The sequence below is a fragment of the Oncorhynchus keta genome, chromosome 1, assembly GCF_023373465.1.
Source record: "Oncorhynchus keta strain PuntledgeMale-10-30-2019 chromosome 1, Oket_V2, whole genome shotgun sequence".
Lineage (NCBI taxonomy): Eukaryota > Metazoa > Chordata > Actinopteri > Salmoniformes > Salmonidae > Oncorhynchus > Oncorhynchus keta.
Window position 1 is genome coordinate 37,312,590 of NC_068421.1, and position 23,968 is coordinate 37,336,557.

The window sequence follows — 23,968 nt, forward strand, 5'->3', positions numbered from 1 at the left end:
TAGTGGTCCGTCAGTAAACTAACTTCCTGTTTACGTCAAGTCACCACAGCCCTTTCCGTTCCAAGACATTTACGCTCCACTCACTCGCTTTTCCACTTCTCGGTCCACGTGCGGATTTCTTCAAATTTAGCTCCAAAAAGACCGCAGTACGAGTTTGGATCAAATGGCGTCTTCATTCGAGCAGATGAGAGCCAACGTGGGAAAGCTCTTACGAGGAATTGATAGGTATGCAGACTTGTTTGACAAATACTAGCTTAGCTAGCCCATTCAGTTTGCTTGCTGCTACTTCGTAATGCTAGCTACATTTGATTGTTTGACATTATATAGAAAGTTACAGTTAGCTGTTGGGGGTCATTTATTAGACATATCCAACATCTAACGACGTGTTTGTGTCACATATCTTTGTTTTACCCAATGCTACTTGTAAGCTAACGTTAGCTATTTAGGTACACAGGCTTTTACCAGTAAACTGTAACGTTAAGCTAACGGTATTTACCTAACACAACATAATTTGACAGTTGGTTGGTTGTAGCTTGATTGACTCTATGCATATTTTTGCTCAACTTGTTGTAGTTTGTTAGCTGTGTCGGCTATCTGTTGAACACACGCCCTTAATGTTACATCGTTTATGATCTCTTACAGATACAACCCAGAGAACCTTGCAACATTGGAACGCTACGTGGAAACACAAGTTAAAGAGAATGCATACGACCTAGAGGCCAATTTGGCTATCCTCAAATTGTGAGTCACCCTTCCTCTGACTGTCTGACTACTATCACATTTGTTAGGCTAGCACAAAATGGTTAACATATGTAGCTCGATTTGTCTGCTGGGTGGCAAGCAGCCCTTGATCATGAATCTCAATTCCATTACACATAAGTAATTGGATGAAGGCTTCTTCTGTATGGGCAAGTTTTGTTATCAACCCGGCAATCTGAACGTTAACACGGTTAGTGTTTCCACAATGCCAAAAGAAAACCGGCTACATCTGCAAGTCACCTTCAGCGTTCAGATGTTTGTAAAATGGCTTTTACGATATTAAATGACAACCAATGTCATTTGCTGGTCATTGTTCCCAAATGTGTTGTGGACATACATTTTTTATCAGTGGAGCTGTATGGGCTACCGGGTGGACACAACTGATCGCACATCAGCACAACTGCTGTTAGGCGCTTTCCGATTGCCAGGTTTACCGTACAAAATATTTAAACAGTCAGTGCATTTAGTCATTTTTACAAGAACAGTGGTAGACTGCCATATGGCTCAGCACATACTACATCATTCACACACACAAACACACAGGGCAGCTCAGAGAAGTCAACTCAGACCGATCCAGCTCCTGAACTCGATCAGTATCAGATATTGATTTAGAATGGAAAATTGTGTTTATGCAACACTTGTTTGTGCGTTGCATCAAAACGCACCAAATCGTTTCAAACTAATAGTATCGTACCTGTATCGGAGCCCATGTCTCTAGATGCGTATTGAATCGTGCTTGTAAGGGAGGGATGCACATCCCTACTATCTAGCATGCTCCGAACACCTGTATGTAACTAAAGAAGGCCGCCAGAAACGTGTTGTCAATGAAAAATGCTGTCGGCTGCATCTGTGATAAAGACTGTTAAAACTGTGTACAGTAAGTGTATATTTTGCATTTGTGAAATTATTTTGATGTGAAGGTAAAGAGCTTTATGTTTCTAGAACTGTATCGCAATTGAGAAATGATTGACATTTATATGGAGTATCTGGCTGCTTGGCTGACAGAGCCAGTCTACCTCTGAAAATAACATAAGGTACTTGGACCTTAAGGTGTACATTCTTGGGCTAGCAGAACACCACTCATGGCTATATCAATAACAGAGATGCTGTTCTTGTTCCTATAGGTACCAGTTCAACCCTGCTTACTTCCAGGTCACAGTGACGTCGCAAATTCTGCTCAAGGCCCTGACCAACCTACCACACACAGACTTTACTCTGTGCAAGTGCATGATTGACCAGACACACGTATCCTTTCGGTGCTCTGTATAATCTAGTATAAACCCTGCAACTAGTGCAGTTTGTCCCTTTCTGTACTCCCTGTCAACAACAACATTGACAATAATTTGTTCAAAAACAGACAATCATTTAGTCCTGGGCGGTATACCTTATTGAGTGGTATTGGTGTGGACGTTACTGTCTATTATGTGGCCAGTTGTTTGCTGTGTGTGTGGTGCCTTTCCTTGACAACAGTAAAGCAGCAGGAGGAGCGCCCCATAAGGCAGATCCTGTACCTGGGGAACCTCCTGGAGACCTGCCATTTCCAGTCCTTCTGGGTATGTACACAATACATATGTTGGTCTGTCTCTTTATTTCACCTGCTTTTTGCCCTGCTCATTTCACTTAACTTTCCAGTCATTGTCAGAGAATTTTGGGGATCGTATTCTAATAAGAAGGAATGGTTCCAAACAGAACATTGAGGTTAAACATGACTGTACATTGTGGCTCTAACTGGAGATTGACGGCTGTACGAATAGTCAACCCCTATCATGACTTTATTATGAAGTGTGACATCCAGTACTCCAAATGGTATGATTGTATGGTACTCATTCCTTTGTCTGTCACTCAGTCCAGCCTGGAGGAGAACAGGGAATTCATTGATGGCATCACAGGCTTTGAGGACTCAGTGCGCAAGTGTGAGTAGAACATATGGAAATCAAGTTAGCTGTTGACTGTATAATATTGCAATAAAAACTTGATAATAGCCTTTCTAACTGCTGCTCTCTCCACAGTTATCTGCCATGTGGTTGGAATCACATACCAGAACATAGAGCATCGACTTCTAGCTGAGATGCTGGGTGACCCCCTTGGTAAAGGCCATTCATTTATGATGTATATCTTTTGGAGTGTTGTCCTATTGATTTCCTTTCTTTCAGTGACTCAGTGTTACAGTGTTAATTATCTGTAAGTCAAATCCCATTTCCCCCTGTTCAGTTGACTTCCTGCTCCCCATTCAGACACACAGGTGAAGGTGTGGATGAGCAAGTACGGGTGGACGGAGAATGAGGAAGGGCAGATCTTCATCTTTAACCAGGAGGAGAGTGTCAAGCCCAAGAACATTGTGGAGAAGATTGACTTTGAGAGTGAGTGTTTCCTTGTCTTGTGTCCCAGTTTCTGTCTTGCTTGCTGGTATTCCAGTGAAGTGGCTTTTGTCTCATCTGTAGTCACTTTTAGAATTTCAAAGTTCAACTTCTTCCTTACACCCCCTCCTGTCAGTGTAGATTTAAGACTTTTCATGGAAAGACAATTTTGTTGACATTCTTTTCTCTCTTTCCCTTTTTCTCCTGCTCCCCTGTCTTCCTCTCCCTGTTTTCTCTCCTGTATTTTCCTTTGTTTCTGTCCCTCTTCCACAGGTGTATCCAGCATCATGGCTACATCTCAGTGATACCCAGACGCATCTGCACACTCAATGCACAATAAAAAAATCTGCCAGACAGCAGTTCATATTCCTCAAACCAACCTTTTACAATAAATGTTAATTATCCATTCAAAATCAGACCCGAAGTGTGCCGATCTTTTCACTGATTACATTGACCTAGTCTGATAACATTAAGTCCATTCCAGGAATTACTACCAAAGATAGGGACTGTCACTAAATTAACACAGTTGTCTGTATCACTAGGGCTGGGCGGTATACTGTTTTTTTTTTTGTGATCTACATGTATTGGTGCACGGGCCACTGGGTTTTTACTTTACCTTCTATACCGGTATTTTAATGTTTGGTTTGTTAAATGTGATACGCAGTGTGTAACATCCATTTTTATTTTTCTTAGCAAATTGTTCTTAAATCTTGTTAGCTGCTAATCGCTAGCTAATAAATGTACTGAGTAAGAGCAAGTGTAATTAGCTATACAGCCTGATAATACCAGTTATTGTGTAGACCTAAATCAGCATGTTTGTGCAACAGTGTCTTCTAAATTAGAGGTAAACGCAAAGCAAGAATATGTTGGCTACATAAAGTAGCCGCAAAGCTGTCAAGGCAAAGGGTGGCTATTGAAAGGAACTCCAATATAAAATATATTTTGATTTGTTTAATACTTTTTTGGTTACTACATGATTCCATATGTGTTATTTCATAGTTTTGATATCTTCACTATTATTCTACAATGTAGAAAAGAGTGAAAATAAAAACCCTTGAATGAGTAGGTGTTCTAAAACTTTTGACCGGTAGTGTATGTGCAAAAGTACTATCTCACAACTCGATGAAACCTTCACTCTTGTGCAGACATTTAGAAACAAAACATGCCAATTTGAAAAATAAGACACCAGAGTTTTTTTAGCGAGAATTAAGACTTATGTGTAGTAAGACATGTCTAAAAGCAACAGATATCATGAATAAGAAGGTGCTAGAAGAGTCTTTTATGGTGAGCTACCGAGTGGCTAAGACAGGCAAGCCCCATGCTATTGTGGAGGACTTAATTCTTCCTTCTGCGGTGGATATGGCTGGTGTCGTATAGTGTGTGGCAGGCTTACAATGATGGCAAAAAACAACAGTTGAGGGTGAGCTGACCCTGGTGCTAGAGGGGGTACGGGACTACAAAAAGTTTGGTAACCACTGGTCTAGGGTTTCTGGGATACTGGTGTTGATGTGAGCCATGACCAGCCTTTCAAAGCACGTCATGGCTGCAGACGTGAGTGCTACGGGTCGGATGTCATTTAGGCAGGTTACCTTAGTGTTCTTGGGCAGGGACTATGGTGGTCTGCTTGAAACATGTTGGTATTACAGACTCGGACAGGGAGAGGTTGAAAATGTCAGTGAAGACACTTGCCAGTTGGTCAGCGCATGCTCGCAGCACACGTCCTGGTACTCCGTCTGGCCCTGCGGCCTTGTGAATGTTGACCTGTTTAAAGGTCTTACTCACATCGGCTGCGGAGAGCGTGATCACACAGTCGTCCGGAACAGCTGATGCTCTCATGCACGTTTCAGTGTTACTTGCCTCGAAGCGAGCATAGAAGTAATTTAGCTCCTCTGGTAGCCTTGTGTCACTGGGCAGGTGTTGGCTGTGCTTCCCTTTGTAGTCTGTAATAGTTTGCAAGCCCTGCCACATTCAACGAGCGTTGAAGCCGGTGTAGTACAATTCGATCTTAGTCCTGTATTGAATCTTTGCCTGTTTGATGGTTTGTCGGAGGGCATAACAGGATTTCTTCTTGAAAGTGGCAGCTCTACCCTTTAGCTCAGTGCATTGCCTGTATGTAATCCATGGCTTCAGGTTGGGGTATGTACGTACAGTCACTGTAGGGATGACGTCATCAATGCACGTATTGATGAAGCCAGTGACTGATGTGGTGTATTCCTCAATGCCATCAGAAGAATCCCGGAACATATTCCAGTCTGTGCTAGCAAAACAGTCCTGTAGCTTAGCATCTGCTTCATCTAACCACTTTTTTTGGACCGAGTCACTGGTGCTTCCTGCTTTAATTTTTGCTTGTAAGCAGGAATCAGGAGGATAGAATTATGGTCAGATTTGCCAACTGGATGGCGAGGGAGAGCTCTGTACACGTCTCTGTGTGTGGAGTAAAAGTGGTCTAAGAGTTTTATTTTTTTTTCTTCCTCTGGTTGCACAGTAACATGCTGGTAGAAATTTGATAAAACCGATTTTAAGTGTCCTTGGATTAAAGTCCCTGGCCACTAGGAGCGCCTCTTCTGGATGAGCGTTTTCCTGTTTGCTTATGGTGGTATACAGCTCATTGAGTGCAGTCTTAGTGCCAGCATCGGTCTGTGGTGGTATGTGGACAGCTACGAAAAATACAGAAACTCTCTAGGTAGATAGTGTGGTCTACAGCTCATCATGAGATACACTACCTCAGGCAGGCAAAACCTCAAGACTTCTTTAGATATTGTGCACCAGCTGTTGTTTTCAAATCTACATAGACCGCCACCTCTTGTCTTACCAGAGGCTGCTGTTCTATCCTGCCGATACAGTGTAAAACCCGGAAGTTGTATGTTGTTCATGTCGTCATTCAGCCACGACTCGGTGAAACATACCGTTTTTAATATCCTGTTGGTAGTTTAATCTTGCTCGTAGGTCATCAATTTGAATTTTCCAATGATTGCATGTTTGCCAATAGAACAGATGGCATTGGGGGTTTACTCACTTGCCTACGAATTCTCAGAAGGCAGCCTGACCTCCGACCCCTTTTTCTCAGTCTTCTCTTCACGCGAATGACAAGGATTTGGGCCTGTTCCTGGGAAAGCAGTATATCCTTTACGTCGGATTCATTGGACTCGTTAAAGGAGAAAGCTTCTACCAGTTTGTGGTGATTAATCGCTGTTCTGATCTCCAGAAGTTATTTTCGGTCATAAGAGAAGGTAGCAGCAACATTATGTACAAAATAAGTTACAAACAACGCTAAAAAACAAAGTAACACAGTTGGTTTGGAGCACGTAAATCGTCAGCCATCCCCTCCGGTGCCATTGTGACCTGTGGAATGTTTGCCCTCTCAATGGCTGTGCGAAGTTGCTGTATATTGGCGGGAACTGGAACATATGGTCTGGTGAGTATGCAGGCCATGGAAGAGGTGGACATTTTTAGCTTCCAAGAATTGTGTACAGATCCTTGCGACATGGAGCAGTGCATTATCATGCTGAAACAAGGTGATGGCGGCAGACGAATGGCACGACAATGGGCCTCGGGATCTCAAAACGGTATCTCTGCATTCAAATTGCCATCAATAAAATTAAATTGTGTTTATTGTCTGGAGCTTATGCCTGCCCATATCATCACCCCACCTCCACCATAGGGCACTCTGTTCACAACGTTGACATGAGCAAACCGCTCACCCACACGACGCAGTACAAGCTTTCTGCCATCTGCCCAGTACAGTTGAAACTGCGATTCATCTTTGAAGAGCACACTTCTGTAGCATGCAAATGGAAATACAGTGAGCTTTTCCCCACTGATGTCGGTTTGATGCTGAACTGCAGTCAGGTCAAGACCGTGGTGAGGACAACGAGCACCCAGATGAGATTCAATGAGACGGTTTCTGACAGCTTATGCAGAAATGATTCCAACACCTCTGGTGGACTTTGTGCAGTCAGCATGGCAATTGCACACTCCCTCAACTTGAGACATCTGTGGCATTGTGTTGTGATAAAACTGCACATTTTAGAGTAGCCATGTATGGCCCCCAGCACAAGGTGCACCTGTGTAATGACCATGCTGTTTAATCAGCTTTTTGATATTCCACACCTGTCAAGTGGATGGATTATCTTGGCAAATGATCACTAACAGGGATGTAAATGAATGTGTGAGAGAAATAATTTGAGAGAAATAAGCTTTTTGTGCATATGGAACATTTCTGGTCACTTTTATTTCAGCTCATGAAACATGGGCCCAACACTTTACATGTTGCGTTTATATTTTTGTTCAATTTATATGACTTGGGTCATGCAACGATTTATGAATCATGAGAGTGCGCATGCAAGCGAGACTTTCGAAGGCTGCACAGGTGAGTTACAGTGCAGTAACGAGGGTGTGGCCAATGGCCATTTTGACAAGGTAAATCGTGACTACAAAGTCAGAAGACTCTAGAAAAGTTGGTACGGTAACTCCTGGATAATAATTGAAAAGTGGACAGAGCAAGTGTTTTAAAAGTTGAAGGGTTTCTCTGCATGCACACTATTTTAACTGCACAACAAACAGCATATCGGTTTTGTAAGGACATTCAGAAAGAATTGCGACGGTATGAGTGACAGGAATGAAAAGAAGACTCCGGTCGCAGAAATAAGTACAGCAGAGGCAACGACGGAAGATCTCGGAAGCTCGTTTAACTCCAAACGGTGGCTCTCGTCATTTACCGCTGACAAACCTACTCCAGTTCTTCAAAAACATGGTAACGGCGGTAATTCAATGGATGATGGGTTGTTCGTGGACTACGACTTTCCAATGGGAGATATGATTCTTCAACCCGCCATGGAATGGAGACGCCCAAAGGTAGCGCAGTATGACATTGTTATAACATAAACAAATAAAAAATAATTAATGAAAATACTTCATTTAAATGGAAACCTTTCTCTCTTACAAAATAAGTGTGTATTAATAAAACCATCCGACATACCATGTTATGTATAATTGCAATACACTGTGAGTGTGATATGTTTGCATTGACAACGGGTGGACGGAGGTCTCTAATGGACAGTTATTTTCAATGCATGACAAATGCAAGTTTTTGAGGGTGTGTCATATACTTCTCTTTCAGGTCGCATAGACGTGCTAAGAATCATGCATGTACTGACAACCACAATTTAAAAAAACACCCGCAGATTAGATTTGTGTGGGTAATGTTTGGTATAGAGTTTAGCTTTTGTAACTCAAATGTCAATGAAGTGGTGAGAAACTCGGACATTGGGGCAGTGATCTTCCAGCCTGGCCCTGATCCACAGGGTTGGGTATCAAGCTCCAGATTACTGAATCATAGGTGGGTGCTATTCATTATCAGATGGATCAGAAAACCAGCAGGCTCCAGACCTCGTAGGGTAAGAAAGAGTTGAATAGCCCTACTATTGGACAATGCTTTATGAGTTCAGGCCCTGGATTGAAGACTACTGCATTAGGGCAGGACTAGATCATAGTGATTTTAGCCTCAAGGCATAGCCAATTGTCAAGCTGTCATGAGAGCCAAGTCTGGTCGGCTGGTTTTAGTCATAAAGACACAAAGGTCTCCTTACCTACGTCGTACATGTTGTATTTGCTTTGTTTCTCTCCATTGAAGATGGAGTCTTAGGTCAACAATGCCTGTCACCGTGTATCTTTGCACTTTTATTTCAGTTTATTTATCAATGGGGAGGCCTAGTAGTGTTCAGTCAATCATAAATAAAAACAAACTGTAAAAAGCAACAGTTGTGAGTGAGGACAGGTGGGTTAAAGTCTCTACACTACTTTAGATCATGTAAACAGAGCGTGTCCCTGGTATGTTGTTATCCACTTCATCTTACCCAGTAAAGGGGACACTCAGCTAAAAGTTTGTTATTAAGAGGCCTGTTGTGTCTTGCTTTCTCTTCCCTCTCCCAGGATATCTGCCCTTCAGCACAGTTCATAGTGGATGGAGCCACACGTATGGACGTGTGTCAGGGAGTTCTGAGTAAGTAGAACAAATGCCGTATGTATGTTGCCCGAAGCAGTGGCTTTCCACCACCTGCCTCCTTACATATTAGGGTGTTATTCAATCTGCGTCGCACAAGTTCAGCGTTGCAGCGTGATTGCCTTTAAATGTCAATGTTCCCGCTTTTTAGTGGAGGCTGCGTTCAATGTAAACACTGCATAGGTCTGCTCAATCAGAAATTACCTTCAAATGTCTATTGTGGAATCTGCAATGCTTTACAGATTGAATAGAGCCCTTAGTCTTGTTTCCAACCATTGCAGTACCACAATAAGCTGGGGTACAGTTGATCTGTCTGTTTCCTTATTACCCAAAGTTTTCTCCCATTGATGGCAATGTTGTGTCTTTGGCATCATTAAAGTGAAGACTGTTATTTCATCAAATCAATTCTCAGTAATTATTATTATGTGATTAAACAAATCATGTAAATGTAATTAACTAGGAAGTCGGGGCACCAAGGAAAATCTTCAGATTGCAAAGTTATAATTTTCCATATATAACTCCTCAGATATTTTAATATCTGATCAATTAGTCTTCTAATTAATTAATTATGCTTTACCTCACGTTAGTCTCATTCAAAACAATGTAAATTGTTGGTTATCTGTACGAATCCAGCCTTTACTATGAATCATCCATACATCAATTGTCTTAATCATTTATTTACTAACTAAATAATCACAGAAATGGATAAACAAACAACACAGTAGATATGGTTACAAGGAAATGATAGGGGAGGTTCCCTAGTGGGCTAAACCGATATGACGGCTTGGTGGACAAAGGGAAGTGGGTTGGGACTGAGAAGGGCGGGAAAGACAAAAATGAGTCACTACACAGTTAATTATATTAATTCAAATGCTAATCCTTTGCACAAACGCTCACTCATTCGGGAATAATTGCAATCACTCTATATTTACGCTCAGTGTGTCGTCATGATCTCTGTTGGAACCGTCCGTCTTTCTGTTAGAAAGTTCATCCAAGCGTCTCTTCTGTTCTTGATTAGAATGGATACTTCAGAGTACCCTTCAAAAATGTTCTTATAGAATAGATGTTTCGGCAGTTGTCGATCTTCGCATGTCAGGTTGACATAATTTCTAGCTGCAGACTAGTAATTAGTATCGAAGATTTGCTCTTATTCTGTCGGGATCGATAGTCTGAGTTTAACCATTTCCACCCGTGTGGCCAATGCTCCACGTGGTATGGTTAGGAATTCAACAACCATTACAACCTTAGCTTATACTGAGGTTTTTTCTACTCAACCTTAGACCCCTTAGCTGACCGAGGTACGCATGGTCTGAAGAGGATTTCTTCAGGTGGGGTTTTTATTTGTAACAGTAGAAAAGGACTGTCCCATGAGCCAGATCATGTCTGTGCTCATGGGGGCGGGCCAATGACTGAGTTAAACTTTAAAGGGAATACAATTCTCTCACATTAACGGTTTAACATAGCATTATATCATTTCATAAATAGTTTCATCTTTACTCATTCATTTTATACAATAATTAGACGCAAACCTCAACAGAGGCACTTGTATAAACAGAGTTATGGTAATGTGGCTGTATTGTCTTTCATGAGGTCACAAACATGAAACAAAACGGACCAGGTCGTAGCTGGCTTCTCCACCGACCGTTTACACATTCTCCAAAACATGGATATTGTTCTGTGATGTAGAAGAAGTTCCTTTGTTCTGCTGTGAAACTCTCGCTCTCTATACTGCATGGCCAGGAGGAGAGCGTCTCCTCCAGGAATTGACAACCTGAGATAACAGAACCTGGGTGTAAGAAAGGAGAGCGAGGGGGATGCCACGCTCTATACCCAGAAAGGGCCACGTCATGACAGCAAAGTTCTACCCTAGAGCACAGAATGGCTTTGACATCATTCATGAATTGTATGTCTACTGTACAGTAAACGACAGGTGGTCATCATCAAATGACTAAACATGCTCTCCCTTGACTTACCCAGTGACGTAAATGCGATGTAATATACCTTTACCTGTCCCTCTGTCCTCCCCTGCTCTCTGTTGATTAGATGACTGCTGGTTCCTGTCTGCGGTGGCATCCCTCTCCCTGTATCGCCCGCTGTTGGAGCGGGTGGTGCCCAATGGGCAGAGCTTCCAGGAGGGTTACAACGGCAGCTTTTACTTCCAGGTCAGCCTCAGGACATTAAACACACCTAATTAGGCTGTACAGTATTTGTCAAGGGTTGTTGAATATGCACTCCTGTTTATAGGACATATGGGTGAATGACTATTTTAGTTGGAGTTTGTTGATGCCTATCCCTGAGATTAAAATGAAAACCTGTCTGTCTATAGTTCTGGCAGTACGGTGAGTGGGAGAAGGTGAAGGTTGATGACCTGCTGCCTACGCAAAAGGGCAAGCTGATCTACCTGTGCTCCTCAGAGAAAAGAGAGTTCTGGAGTGCTCTGTTGGAGAAGGCCTACGCCAAGTCAGTGTTTGTCTCTGCGATCTTTGGTGTTCTATGCATGCTGTTTTTTTTCTGCTATCCTGTCACACACACATTGTCTTTGTGGATGCAATGATTTGATATTTTAACTCCGAGTTGGTCTAGAACTGCATGTCTACGTCATTCTATCCTGTCAGTGTAATTACCTCCTGCGTGTGGCTTTAGTTGCGTAAGGCCGAAGTGGATAACACCAGGATGTACCAGTGTGTCCACTGCACTATGATGCTGCTCTGGCCTCCAATCTTACCTGTTGTGATTGACCCTCTCTGTCAGGCTGAAGGGAGGCTATCGGGCCCTGAACATGGGCTTCCCCCACGAGGCCATGGTGGACATGACAGGGGGCATAACAGAGGTGCTGACTGTGGCTTCTCTGCCCAAGGACCTGGCAGCCTTCCTCAAGCCCATTCTGGCCAAGGGAGCACTCATCAACTGTGCCAACTGCCAGGTGTGTGTAACATTACAGGGGACAAGGTGATGAAACGTAGGTGCCGAGCCTCCATCTTTCTGATGGAATAACCTTTCTACGTGTATTAGGATTCAAACCCACTCCTATAATTGTATCAGTGAGCAGAACACGGTAATTAAACCTTCTGTTCTACTTTGCTTAGACATTAACATATGTTGTGCGTGGATTCATTTTCCCACAGGGCCCCCTTGAGCAGAGGAATGAGTTTGGAATCCTGTTCAGGCATGCCTACTCTGTAACCGGGCTTGAAAATGTAAGACTAACCGCCTCTGTTGTCAAATTCACTCTCTGATTCATGACTGCACACCAAGGCCAAAAGTGTCCAAATGCCACCAGCCAAAACCTGCACACATTCAGTGGAGTTGGGTTTCCTGTGTTTGATAGTCAAATAGGTTTTCAGTTTGGGTGACTCTGTCTCTCTCACTTCTCCACTCAGGTGAAGACGAAGTATGAGACTGTGGAGCTGGTCCGTGTTCACAACCCCTGGGGAAAGATGGAGTGGGAGGGACCCTGGAGTGACATGAATGGGTTAGCTAGCTATTAACCCATTAATCATACCATTTATGTGTGTGTAGGGGGGGCAGGTTCCTCACAGTGTGTTTGTCTGTCCACAGGCCTGAGTGGAGTCATGTCCGTGAGGAGGAGCAGAAGCGTCTGGACAGGGTTCAGAAGGAGGACGGGGAGTTCTGGTAAGTGGACCTCTCTTCATAGACTCTCTCTTTGTGTATACTTCACCTGTTCTCATATATTAATAACATCTCTCTCTCCTCGCTCAGGATGGCAGTGTCGGACTTCCGTCAGAACTTTGAGTCGATGGAGGTGTGTCACCTGAGTGAGGAGACCCTGAGCGAGCCGGGCGCCACACAGAGGCCATGGAACTGCACGATGCATCATGGGAGCTGGGTTCCACACATCTCCGCCGGGGGCTCTCCCAAAGGGGGTGGGAAAAGTCACAATGCTACTGACACACACACCACAACTATGAAATAAAAATGAATTCAGCCATACATAATCAGAGAAGGAATAGATTGATATCCATGTGTGTGCCTTATTGAAACATACACACACAGATGATGTACAATACTAAATATGTATCTGTCCAGGCTGGTTCTGGCAGAACCCTCAGTTCCACTTGACCCTGCTGGAGGAGGACGATGACCCCAGTGACCCTGAGCTGACCTGTTCCTTCCTAGTGGCCCTCATGCAGAAGCACCAGAGACTCAGAGGAGTCCACCTGGGCATCGGCCTGGATATCTACAAGGTACACCAGCACATGACTGTATGCAGACATACACACGCAACAGGAAATACAGCCAGAGTAGATTTAAATGAGCCACACTAAATATGAGAGAAAAAAGAAGGGAGGAAGAAGTCCGGGAATATTTGAGTGTGGCATAATTTTTCTCAGTGTGGAAATGTGTATGTACCCTACCGTATCCACCCCTCTCTTCCCAGGCTGCCTCGGAGTGCTCTTACCTGTCCTCTTTGGACCTGAGCTTGCGCCGCCCACTCATCAGCACCCAGGGTTACGCCCAGCGAACGGAGGTGGTGATTCGTGGTCGCCTGGCGCCCGGCCATTATGTCATCATCCCCTCCACCGCGGATACCAATCAGCAGGGAGAGTTCATCCTGCGGGTGTTGACAGAAAAGGGCAACAATGCGACGTGAGTGGACCAGTCCATGACTGGATGTTGGAGGCAGAGATACCTATGATAATTGTTAGTTTCACGGCTCGGTCAAGAAAAGGCTCTCTAAATTACACTGAGTTTACAACATTTTAAGAACACCTGATCTTTCTTTAAATGCCTTTCAACGGGGTATGGTGGTAGGTGCCAGGCGCTCCGGTTTGATTGTGTCAAGAACTGCGTCACTGCTGGGTTTTTCACGCTCAACAATTTTCCCATGTGTATCAACACTGGTCCACCACCCAAAGGACATCCAGCCAACTTGACCTTGGGAAGCATTGAAGTCAACATGGGCCAGCATCCCTGTGGAACACTTTGGACACCTTGTAGAGTCCATGCCCGACAAATTGAGGCTGTTCTGAGGACCAAAGGGGATGTGACTCAATATTAGGAAAGTGTTCCTAATGCTTTATACACTCGGTGTGTAAGTTTATCCACCAATTAAAAGGTCTGTTTTTCAAGTTAAATCGTATGATTCTGTATTTTCTTTGTGTTTGCAGGCCAGCTGAGAAGCCCGGCACTGAAGTAAACTCCCCCACACAGGTAGAGGTCATTGCATTGATGTCCAAAGTATCCACAATCCAACACCTCCTGTTTCCATTAGTATGACTTTTCGTGATATGACTAAATGGATCATCCTGTGTGTTCCACTGTAGATCTCCCTCTCGCGGCTCTCCTTTCCACACCTGTCGGCTCTGCCCTCTCCTGAGGCCACACGACAGCTCTTTAAAAAGCACCGCAACAAGGTGAGAACACATGTAGTAGGTTCCATGTAAACTGTTCCATTCTAGCCTAAGATGTGCAATATTTACTTTCAAAACTTTTTTTCGAACCTCCCAACAGAAAGGAGAGTGTCGACCTTTGGAGCTTCTCAACCTGCTTACCGAGGCCATAAAAGGCGGAGGTAAGGGTTTGGCTCCAAAAATAGACCGCTATCGTCCCTCAAATGGGGGCTAAGACACACCTTCGATTACCATGTACACACTTCCCCTTTACAGCAGCTTGTTATAATGGCATCTGTCAACCAGTAGCCATTGCTTTGCCAACATGCACCTGGAAAATTCTGGAAAACTGTACGAATCTCTACTGATTTAGCAGTCTTCCATAAGCCATAACTACAGTGGGAACATTCAGGAAGTAGTGATGTCACTGCAGGAGGAAGTCTTAACTGTTCCAAACTGACGGTTTGTCTGTGTGGCTTCCTGCTCTTTTCCTGGGCTGTGGCCTGCAGTGCTGGCGGGGAGCGAGAAGAAGCTGGTCCTGGAGCACTGCAAGAGCTTTGTGGTCCTCACGGATGTATCCTTTCTCTTGGAGAAAAAAATACATGTATGGCTGAACCAGTCTGCATCAAGTCTCAACATGGCTGTTGGTCAGTAGTTTATATAGATCAATAAACATGTTAATATAGGTTAAATATATACCAGATTCTGGTGTAGCGGTCTAAGCGAACATATACCCCCTGGTCATAGGGATTCGAGTCTCTGTTTGAAGATCATAGCTCCCCCAAAAAAGGGCTATGTAGTAATGTGGAACGTTACACACTTGCCATGTATGTACATAGACATACAAAGGTAGGGTAACTTGTCCACCATGACCTCACTTGGTATGGTGATCTACCAAGACCTTAATTGTGCCATATGCATTTTTGATGGGCTGTTTCCTTGACTGCAGTGTCAACCCAGAGTCGGGGGTTAGCTCAGCTGGACTGGCAGGGGTTCCAGGCACTGTGGGACAAGATCAGGAAATGGACAGTAAGGTCTAAACCATACGAAGCCATCTGTCAGTGGAAGGTTTACAGTTTCAATCATTCTGTTCTTTCAATATGATAAGATTGGGCGGTAGTTTGATTGGCTAAAACATGCTTTGTCTTTGAAGTCTAATTATGATTGGCTAAAGGACATATAATAGTGATCCGTGACTTCTGACTCAATCATGTGACTGAGCTGATTCAATAATCATACGACCCCTTCGATGCATGCAAAGTGATTTGAGTTATATTTGTCTGAAAATATTATTCAGTCATGCTGGTCTTGATCTTCCACTTAACAGGATATATTCTTGACGTTTGATAAGAACAAATCCCAGTTGCTGGAGTACCCTGAAGTCTCACCTGCCTTGAAAGCTGCAGGTAGAACACACATGATCTAATGACAAGCTTCCATTGGTGCCTTTTAGGGGGCGCCAAAATGCCACTCTTCATGTTCAGTCCCTATTGGTCCACATGAACTTTATACCAACAGAATTTACAATGCTGAAATAGCAGGTTATGTGGTTGAACATGAGTTGATATGTATTCGTCTGGTCTGGTCTGGTCTAGGCATGGGGGTGGATGACTTCGTCCTGGAGCTGATAGGCCTGCGCTACACGGAGCCAGACATGACAATCAGTTACCCCGGTTTCCTTTACCTGCTGATGAAACTGGACAGCATGATTCGTAAGGGAGGGCATGGGTGTGGTCCAACAAGGACTGAAAATAGGAATTTAGGAAGACTGATTGATGTGGGATTTTAAATGATTGAAGATGTGCTACTGACAAGAAAGATTGAAATGTGTTACTTTTGGGGTGCACTTAGAATAAACGAATAATCATACAAGAGAAATTTGTATGTAAGGGTATTTGGTCTAATTCATCATGTTTGCTCCATTCACAGATAAATTTCAAGCCTATGACATTGTGGGAATGGGGACCATATCAGTTAGCTACAGACAGGTAAGAGCATACAGGACAGATGATCCAAACCTACTCTTTTTCTCACAGCCTAGTAAACATGCAGAATACGGCAGACTTAACGTGAATGAAAAGGCCGCTTTTGCACGTGATTACATATGTATAATGGCTTGAATAGCCATTTGAATTAAATATTGATTTATTGTCTCACCCTTTTTCTGATTTGTAGTGGCTCCACATGACGATGTACAACTGACCCACTCTCACTGGTTTTCATCCCCTCCGCCGGCTCAACTGGGTTTTGGTGCAGCATTGTTTTAAATGAAAAGTTACATATCTATTTTGCAATAAAGACTTTCAATTATTTGTGCCGAACATCAGATTTTAGCAACTAAGTGCATGCTGTAATTCTGTTTCACTTTCCGTTGACTGGGAATGTTTTGAAAAATGTATGTTCTGCTGAGAGACTTTAGTGTGTGTAAATATCCGCTTCAAATGCGGGATGATCTTGTTTTCTGAATAGTGAAAAAAAAAGCACATACCAGAACCAGTGGTACTGTGGCAAACGTTCAAGCAATTTCCTGTTGTGCCATTATTACACGAGTGTTAAATAAGTCCGACTGATTTCAGAAGCTAAAAATGTAGCTTGAAGTACAGCTGCTAATTTTGTAATCAACACACACACACCCCAGACTTATTAAACAATCTAAAATAACTGGAATTAGGATCAGTAAACATTGATATCAAAGGAGAACAGGTGTAGTTGCACACCTTTGAATGAAATGTCCTTTTCCCCATGTACTAGCTTCACCTGCAACAGGCTTTTTGAAAAATGAGATGCCAAATCTAGGTCTGTCATTACAATTAAATATAATTCATTAGAAAATGGATATGACGGTTTGATGTGTAATCATTTAACCTTGACATTGTACACACCACAATGATTTCTTATTGGAATGGAGTCCAATGCCCATGGGATTTCTGTATATCAGAAAACGATTAGGAATGTGGCACAATGTGGCAGTCATGAAAACATTAGAGGGCTACGGGGGCTTGCGATGATTCATATGGTATATCAGGCCTCGCTGATGATAATTGGCATGGACACACAGTTGGAGCGTGACCTACTTCATGTAGTGTCTGGTCATGTCAGCCAGATCCAGCATATCAAATTTGAATGGTAAATATAAGCCACTTTACACACGACAAGCTTTCAAACAAAATGATAGGCCCAAAGGGAATTTCATACGGTTTTGGTTTCGATGCACCTGCATGAAGGACTATTAGTTTGGGCACCAGTGAGGTGGCATAGGCTCTCCATGAAGGGACAACAAAAATCAGAGGTGGGTAACAACACCAATGGGCTCACTGGCTAAATGATTCACGGTGTAGCATGTCCTCATTACTATTACATAAAATGGGTGGTCTTGTTATAGTTATTGTTACTGGAAACACTTATCTCCCTCACTAGCTTTAAGCACCAACTGTCAGAGCAGCTCACAGATTACTGCACCTGTACATAGCCCACCTATAATTTAGCCCAAACAACTACCTCTTTCCCAGCTGTATTTAATTCATTAATTAATTTTGCTCCTTTGCACCCCATTATTTTTATTTCTACTTTGCACATTCTTCCATTGCAAAACTACCATTCCAGTGTTTTACTTGCTATATTGTATTTACTTTGCCACCATGGCCTTTTTTGCCTTTACCTCCCTTCTCACCTAATTTGCTCACATTGTATATTGACTTGCTTATACTGTATTATTGACTGTATGTATCTGTCGAACTGCTTTGCTTTATCTTGGCCAGGTCGCAATTGTAAATGAGAACTTGTTCTCAACTTGCCTACCTTGTTAAATAAAGATAAAATAAATAAATAGGCTCTGTCTGATTCGTGTCTTGCAAGAAGAAGCATTGTAGAATGTTGTAGATAGAAATGCCACGAATAAAGCTCATGCGATTCCATATTCTTACATGTAAGAGAGGCATGTTTGTTCAACATAGTGTATTTCTATCTGAACGTTCCAAAAGGTTGCATCCTGAAAGTGTCCCTGTGCAGAGTCATATATTTAGACAAATATATACCCCTGTGTAGTGTGTAGCTTGTGTTTAAAGTAACTATCCAGATTTCTATGAGTGAAATAGTTTCCTTTCAATCGTTTTTGTTATTAAGCATGTTAGCTTAATAACATGTTAGCAGCTTTTCTGTGTTGGAATGGAGTGGGCGTACCCCAACAGAATGAGACACAACTGGAGATACAAGTTTGAGGTGGGGTTTTTGAAGTGTTTTTCTCCAAGTTATGCTTTGGCCACATTAGTTTTAGATGAGTCAACAAAATTATTTGGATATGAGTTAATTAACATAATACTAACTTTTGAAAGGGACATTTTCACTGGACAGTTACTTTAATATTCTATGGATATTATAGAAGTAGTAGTTATCAGAACTATTCTAGTATTGCGCTCAAAATGTTACAGTTCGTAAATCTGTCTATACTGGCTACAAATCCATTTGTGCATTAAAAAAAAACATTGTATCGTTTCAAGGGGCCAGGATAAGTTGCATCTAAACGTTGATACAATGTTTCAATTATATATTTAGCAACATGCAAAGACTTCAATCTGCAATGATTTAGGTTACTTTACAAAGACATTAGGCTACATATCAGGCATAATACCTTTTTTAGAACATTACTTTTAGTAGGATATAGTCTACTACTAAATTATGTGCTCTCAGCCTTTTGGGGGGAAGGATTTCAACAGCTCATGAATAATAAGCAGACGACTGAATATTCATGACCTCGTTGGGCCTGGCAACCTACTCTAGTTTTGTAGGAGCGGCTATTTGCTTTCGACCACACCATTCTCTCCTCGGGTGGAGATTAAGCATTCTTTTAGCCAGTATTGGCAGTGTATAGACCGGATATTCCTGACGGAACGTTGAAAGCAAAGAGTTTCCGCAACTGGGTCACATTCCCAATTTCTCGTTCGAGAGTCTTAGATATACCGGTAGGTTATTAGCTATCTGACTATGGTAGATTATCACGCTTCTAATAATCAAGCATCGTCTGGAGGACCAGCCGTTTACATGGACCCAAGAGAACAAGAAAATGATTGGGACCGGGACCTGCTGCTGGACCCGGCCTGGGAGAAACAGCAAAGAAAGGTAAAATGGAAGGGAGAGGTCGGGGACTGAATTTGGGCCCTGATTGCCTAGCCGCTGCATCTATAAAACAACACGATTTTATACCGACTCAATGTAACGAACTTTCCTGTGTCCATATGGTGTATGTCAAACAAGAAATGGGCCAATAAACGCTTTCCACATGCGTCATTACGACAGCAACCTGTATTTTCTCAATCGACCGAGGACAGCGATAGTTTTTTTTATTGGAATGAAACATTGTATTACATCTAGTTCTGCCGCTTATGTTAGCCTGGCTTATTTTCCAGTCGATATTTCTGCCATTTTTCAAGATGGCCATAGGCATAATTTCGATGTGAGTCAAAAAATAGTATAAGAAATTGTGTCCTGAAAGTGTTAAGATGTTCTGGGTCGAAGCAGATAAAACACTGCTGTGCTCTCTTGTTTAAAAAAAACATCTACTTTCTGTCGCAATTGAAAATACAATATTTCCAGCTGAAAATAGTTTAAAGGTTTTAAGACTCGTCTTAATCCTTTTAATGCTCGCGCGCTTGCAACTATGATCAAACCTTGGAAATGTGGCGTGGGGATCATTTGAGGCAATGTTGCTTAACAGTCTGGAATGATTGAGGGTCTGTCGTGCTACACCTCGTTGTGAAAATGATTTGCCTTTTTAGTGGAGTGACGTCACTCGGAGTATTATATTTCAGCCCATCATTACTCAGCTTTTTAACTCACCACATTATTCATTCGACTAATTGATTTAGCCTAACCATGCGTTCAGCTTGACCCTCTCTGGATGTCGATCCTCTAAATAGGTTTGCCTATAAAGGAACGTTTCCTCACAGGAAGAAAAATAATCAATGATGAACAAATGACTCAGATGGCCTACAAACACAGGCAATAGGGGCTTCTTTCCTAAAGAATAACACCGGTTACTGAAGGATGTATAGCTTTTATAGATTACTGGGGATGCGTGACATTCATAGCCAGGACATTTATTACAGAAAAGTCAAGGAGGGGGAACCATGGGCAAATTCCTGTGGCGTTTTCACCGCTGTTGTGCCAGTTATTGCATGAAGTTAATACATGCCTCCCTCCAGTGATTCTGTACTTATTGTAGCCTATGTATTTAGGCCTACTGTATGTATGTGGAAATCAGACTCCAAGTGGACATCCAACACGCCACTGTTATTCTACCTAAAGGGTTTTTTCCAACACCAAAATGTCATCCTGCTCAGTCTAGTCCAGTTTAATACACTGGTTAAAGTGTAATACACTTCAGAGAGCTCCATTTCAGCTTGAGAACCATGTAATTAAGTCCAACCTAACGACAAAAATTAGCCACATGCCAAGACATGATGTAATACCCAACATTTTGTTGGAGGCCATTCTTTCTGTTTTAATTTCAATACTAGCAGGGCAATGTTGGAATCGGTGTCCATGCAAATGTATCGGGATGTCAGTTATCCAACCTACTTCAAAGCAAAGGACATTCAGCCACCAAATATGTGCAAAGGGTAAAAGCCACCCCAAACTCAATCACTGTCAGTCTGATGTGATGGCCAAACTTCTTCGTACACTGTTTGGATATGGTCTCGTCTCACATTCAGTTTAGCCGCTAAACTTTAGCGTATATTTAAGATCAGTGGGAATTTTTACTGCTCCTCATTTCCCTATATACACTGCACTATCAAAGTACCTGTCTGTTTGCATTACTGTGATTGTTGACGGTCTGTTACAACTCAGCCCCACAAAGAGAAATGCTCTTTCTCTCCTGACCAGACTCACCCATGCCACAGTGCCCTGACTTGCATAGATTACCACACAGCCAAGGTGGGCAGTGTTCTAAGTTTCTTCCCATTTCCCCAAGCTATTCATTTGACTGGCAGACTCAGTTAGTTCAGGGCTGGCTGCTTTGGTTTCTCACAAGTGGCCATGGTGTGTTTAAGGAATTGGGGCACTAAGCGCTGGACTAGTGGGAGTGGCTGATTTGTTATCCATGTTAAAAGAAACCGGTTGTTTCTCCTTTGTCGAGTGTGTGTTTGTGTGACTGGGGCTGATGAAGGGATAAGCAGGAAAGACTCAACTGTGAGTGTGGATATTCATATCTCCGCCCATAGCGAAACTACACCTGAGTTTCTATTGTGTTATCTGCATGAAGGCCTTCTAGCTGACCACTTTTGCAGCCTCTGGGTGTTAAGTGTCAAGTGGTCCCTCCCTGATCTCACGTCAGTTTTTGACCTGTCATCAGCCTGAGAGCAGTACTGCTGACCCTGGTCTGAAATCAGCTGAATGTAAAATGACCAGGTGGCGAGGGGACAGAGCAGAATGGAATGTAACCGCTCCCCCTCCCTCCCTCTTTTCTCTCTTTCTCCCACAGCAAGAGCATGCAGGGGAAACATTCCATTTGTGGCCCATTATAGCTGGGGGGGGGGGGTTCTGTTTTTTCTTTTACGTACCCCCAATGAAAAATATGCTGTTTTTTGCAGGATTGCAGATGTGGACAATGTGGCGCACTGGGAAAGTCCTCCAGGGCAGGCAGGGAGGTTGTGTGGCCACATATTGAGGGCTTGGCAAGGGGCGTCGTCCTACCATCTTTGGGTGCTCCCGTTTTTGAAGTGGTTGGGGTTTGGGGGCTATTTGTGTTTTTCTGTGTCAGCCATTCTCTCTGGTCTGTTTCCCCTCCCCTGTTTATGGGGCTACATTTTAGGGGAGTGAGGAGAGGTTCATAATGCCTTCACATGCTAGAAGCCATAGTTGGGTTCTTTTGAAATTGAGTCGCAACCCACACGCTATGATGGTGTGGCTCATGTTATTGACTTGTACTTCTTGTGTAGCCTCCTTATCAGTAGTACTAAAACTCTGTTTCTGTTGGGAGATTGTCTTCTGAGCTGGTGCGAACATGCCATAGGTATCAACCCCCAAATCTCATTTAGGATTGTTTAGAGCCAGGAGTCAAATATCTGCAATGTGCAGCTCTCCTACTTGAGTCTGTGATTTCTGTCTGTACATGTGAGACAGTGTTTGTATACACCAACTTGAAGCACTGCGTGTTTGTGTGTAGGTATGTCTGTGCTTATTGGACCAGGCCCTGTGCTTTTGTAGGCAATTGGGAGAAAGGAATGTGTGTTTGGGTGTGGTCTGTGAAGAAGGGGATGGCTGCATTATTATGGGGAGGGGGCTTTAGGAGAGATGTTATTTCTTCCACATAGCAGAGTAATGACTGTGGGCTTTGCCATGGGTTGGTGATAAACAGTATTCCGTTTAAATAAACAAAGTTCCCTCTCCTGTTGCATGTTCTGGCAATTTAGCCAGTCATCACTAGTAGATTGGTTTGTGCAAAGTAATTGCATGACCATTTTTTTTTGTCCCTTTTTTTGTCAGTCAGCAAAGGTGTGATGTGTGTCTGGCATATGTCTATTCTGATAAAAGCCTCACCGAGGCCTCTATGCAGGGAGTATTTTTGGCAGTGGTGGACCAGTCATTATTTAGTCTGTACCTGTGAGACAACCAAGCTTAGTGACACAGGGGAGCCAGACCACAGTGCTGCTCAGCAGGGCTTTTAGCAGGCCTAGAGCACAAGACTATCTGCTGCTATTAAAAGCACCACTACTGCAATCCACTGTCTAATCATTGCCTTGTCTGAGACTCTAATTCAATTGTAATGTAAATAGATACCGATCTAGGCATTTTATTTGTATGTATTCTAATGCAGGAGTGGGCTAAGTTAGCTTGCAGGCTATATAACCCATACATACTATGACAGGCACTTCATGTTTTGATTTAACCGACCTGGAAGACCAGGTGTGAATAATTTAGGCAATCACTGAACTGACCAATTAGCTCAGTTGGTCAGATGTGGTGCCTGTGGCACTCCAGGAACAGGGTTGCCTAGCCCTGCACTATGAAGTACTTTTAACCTGAACTACAGAAAACTATTTTGCTTTAGTGAGAAATGGCAGTCGCCAACAGTGGCTTTTAGTCACCAGTGCGTTTGTCTAGCTAACTCTACCACAACACTCATTGTGTCCTCAGCTTGACTAAAGTCAAACGCTTGAAATGCCATCCTCTAGTGCAGCCTGCCAGGTTTGACTTGATAGCATTTGTATCTCTGTCAATTGACCCATGTTACTGGTCTTGCCAAGTGGCACCACCACTGCAGCAGTAGATGTCCCCAATCTGTACTGGAAGTTAACCCTGGCCTGAACCCTACACAACATCTGTCCCATAAATCCACTGAAACCCCTTCAGGAAAGACTGTCTGGATAAAAGGCTGGTTCTGAGATTTCATATCATATCCAGTCAGTGTCAGGCCACAGGGAGACTCTGTTACTGGGAGCAGATGTGCAGAGAGACTACTTTGTACTTTACATTAAGATGTTGCTTCAGAGACACGTGCTGTG

General features: G+C 43.0%; 3 protein-coding genes across 13 annotated transcripts in view; all 3 read left to right on the forward strand.

Moving 5' to 3' along the window:
• Positions 1-31: 31 nt before the first annotated feature.
• Positions 32-3,532, forward strand: LOC118384288 (eukaryotic translation initiation factor 3 subunit K). Its single transcript, XM_035770689.2, has 8 exons — positions 32-225; positions 643-741; positions 1,884-2,004; positions 2,235-2,312; positions 2,606-2,672; positions 2,769-2,846; positions 2,994-3,119; positions 3,390-3,532. The coding sequence occupies exons 1-8, from the start codon at positions 164-166 to the stop codon at positions 3,419-3,421; spliced, it is 663 nt and encodes a 220-aa protein (XP_035626582.1). The 5' UTR covers positions 32-163; the 3' UTR covers positions 3,422-3,532.
• A 3,757-nt stretch (positions 3,533-7,289) lies between these two features.
• Positions 7,290-17,304, forward strand: zgc:85932 (uncharacterized protein LOC405875 homolog). 3 transcript variants are annotated; one of them, XM_052523803.1, is made up of 20 exons: positions 7,290-7,970; positions 9,048-9,117; positions 11,161-11,279; positions 11,444-11,577; positions 11,869-12,040; positions 12,243-12,314; positions 12,498-12,589; positions 12,676-12,750; positions 12,838-13,001; positions 13,165-13,322; positions 13,517-13,725; positions 14,247-14,289; positions 14,403-14,492; positions 14,590-14,650; positions 14,978-15,042; positions 15,429-15,536; positions 15,796-15,874; positions 16,064-16,183; positions 16,396-16,456; positions 16,644-17,304. In XM_052523803.1, exons 1-20 carry the CDS (start codon positions 7,722-7,724, stop codon positions 16,654-16,656), a joined length of 2,154 nt encoding a protein of 717 aa, XP_052379763.1. In that variant the 5' UTR covers positions 7,290-7,721; the 3' UTR covers positions 16,657-17,304. The 3 variants fall into 3 exon arrangements, with proteins under 3 accessions (XP_052379763.1, XP_035626592.1, XP_035626600.1); XM_035770699.2 differs by having other exon boundaries at positions 7,292-7,970; positions 16,064-16,180; positions 16,398-16,456; XM_035770707.2 differs by having other exon boundaries at positions 7,294-7,970; positions 15,429-15,497; positions 16,064-16,180; positions 16,398-16,456.
• Positions 17,305-19,240: 1,936 nt separating this feature from the next.
• The window catches only part of LOC118384307 (alpha-actinin-4), a 46,838-nt gene continuing 42,110 nt past the window's right edge, over positions 19,241-23,968 (forward strand). For 3 of the 9 annotated variants that reach the window (XM_052523813.1, XM_052523826.1, XM_052523836.1), the window contains exon 1: positions 19,242-19,583. In XM_052523813.1, the coding sequence (XP_052379773.1) occupies positions 19,449-19,583 (135 nt within the window). In that variant the 5' untranslated portion in view covers positions 19,242-19,448. Of the gene's footprint in view, positions 19,584-23,968 lie in introns of all 9 variants that reach the window. The other 6 variants (XM_052523831.1, XM_052523820.1, XM_052523835.1 and 3 more) reach the window with 3 other exon arrangements.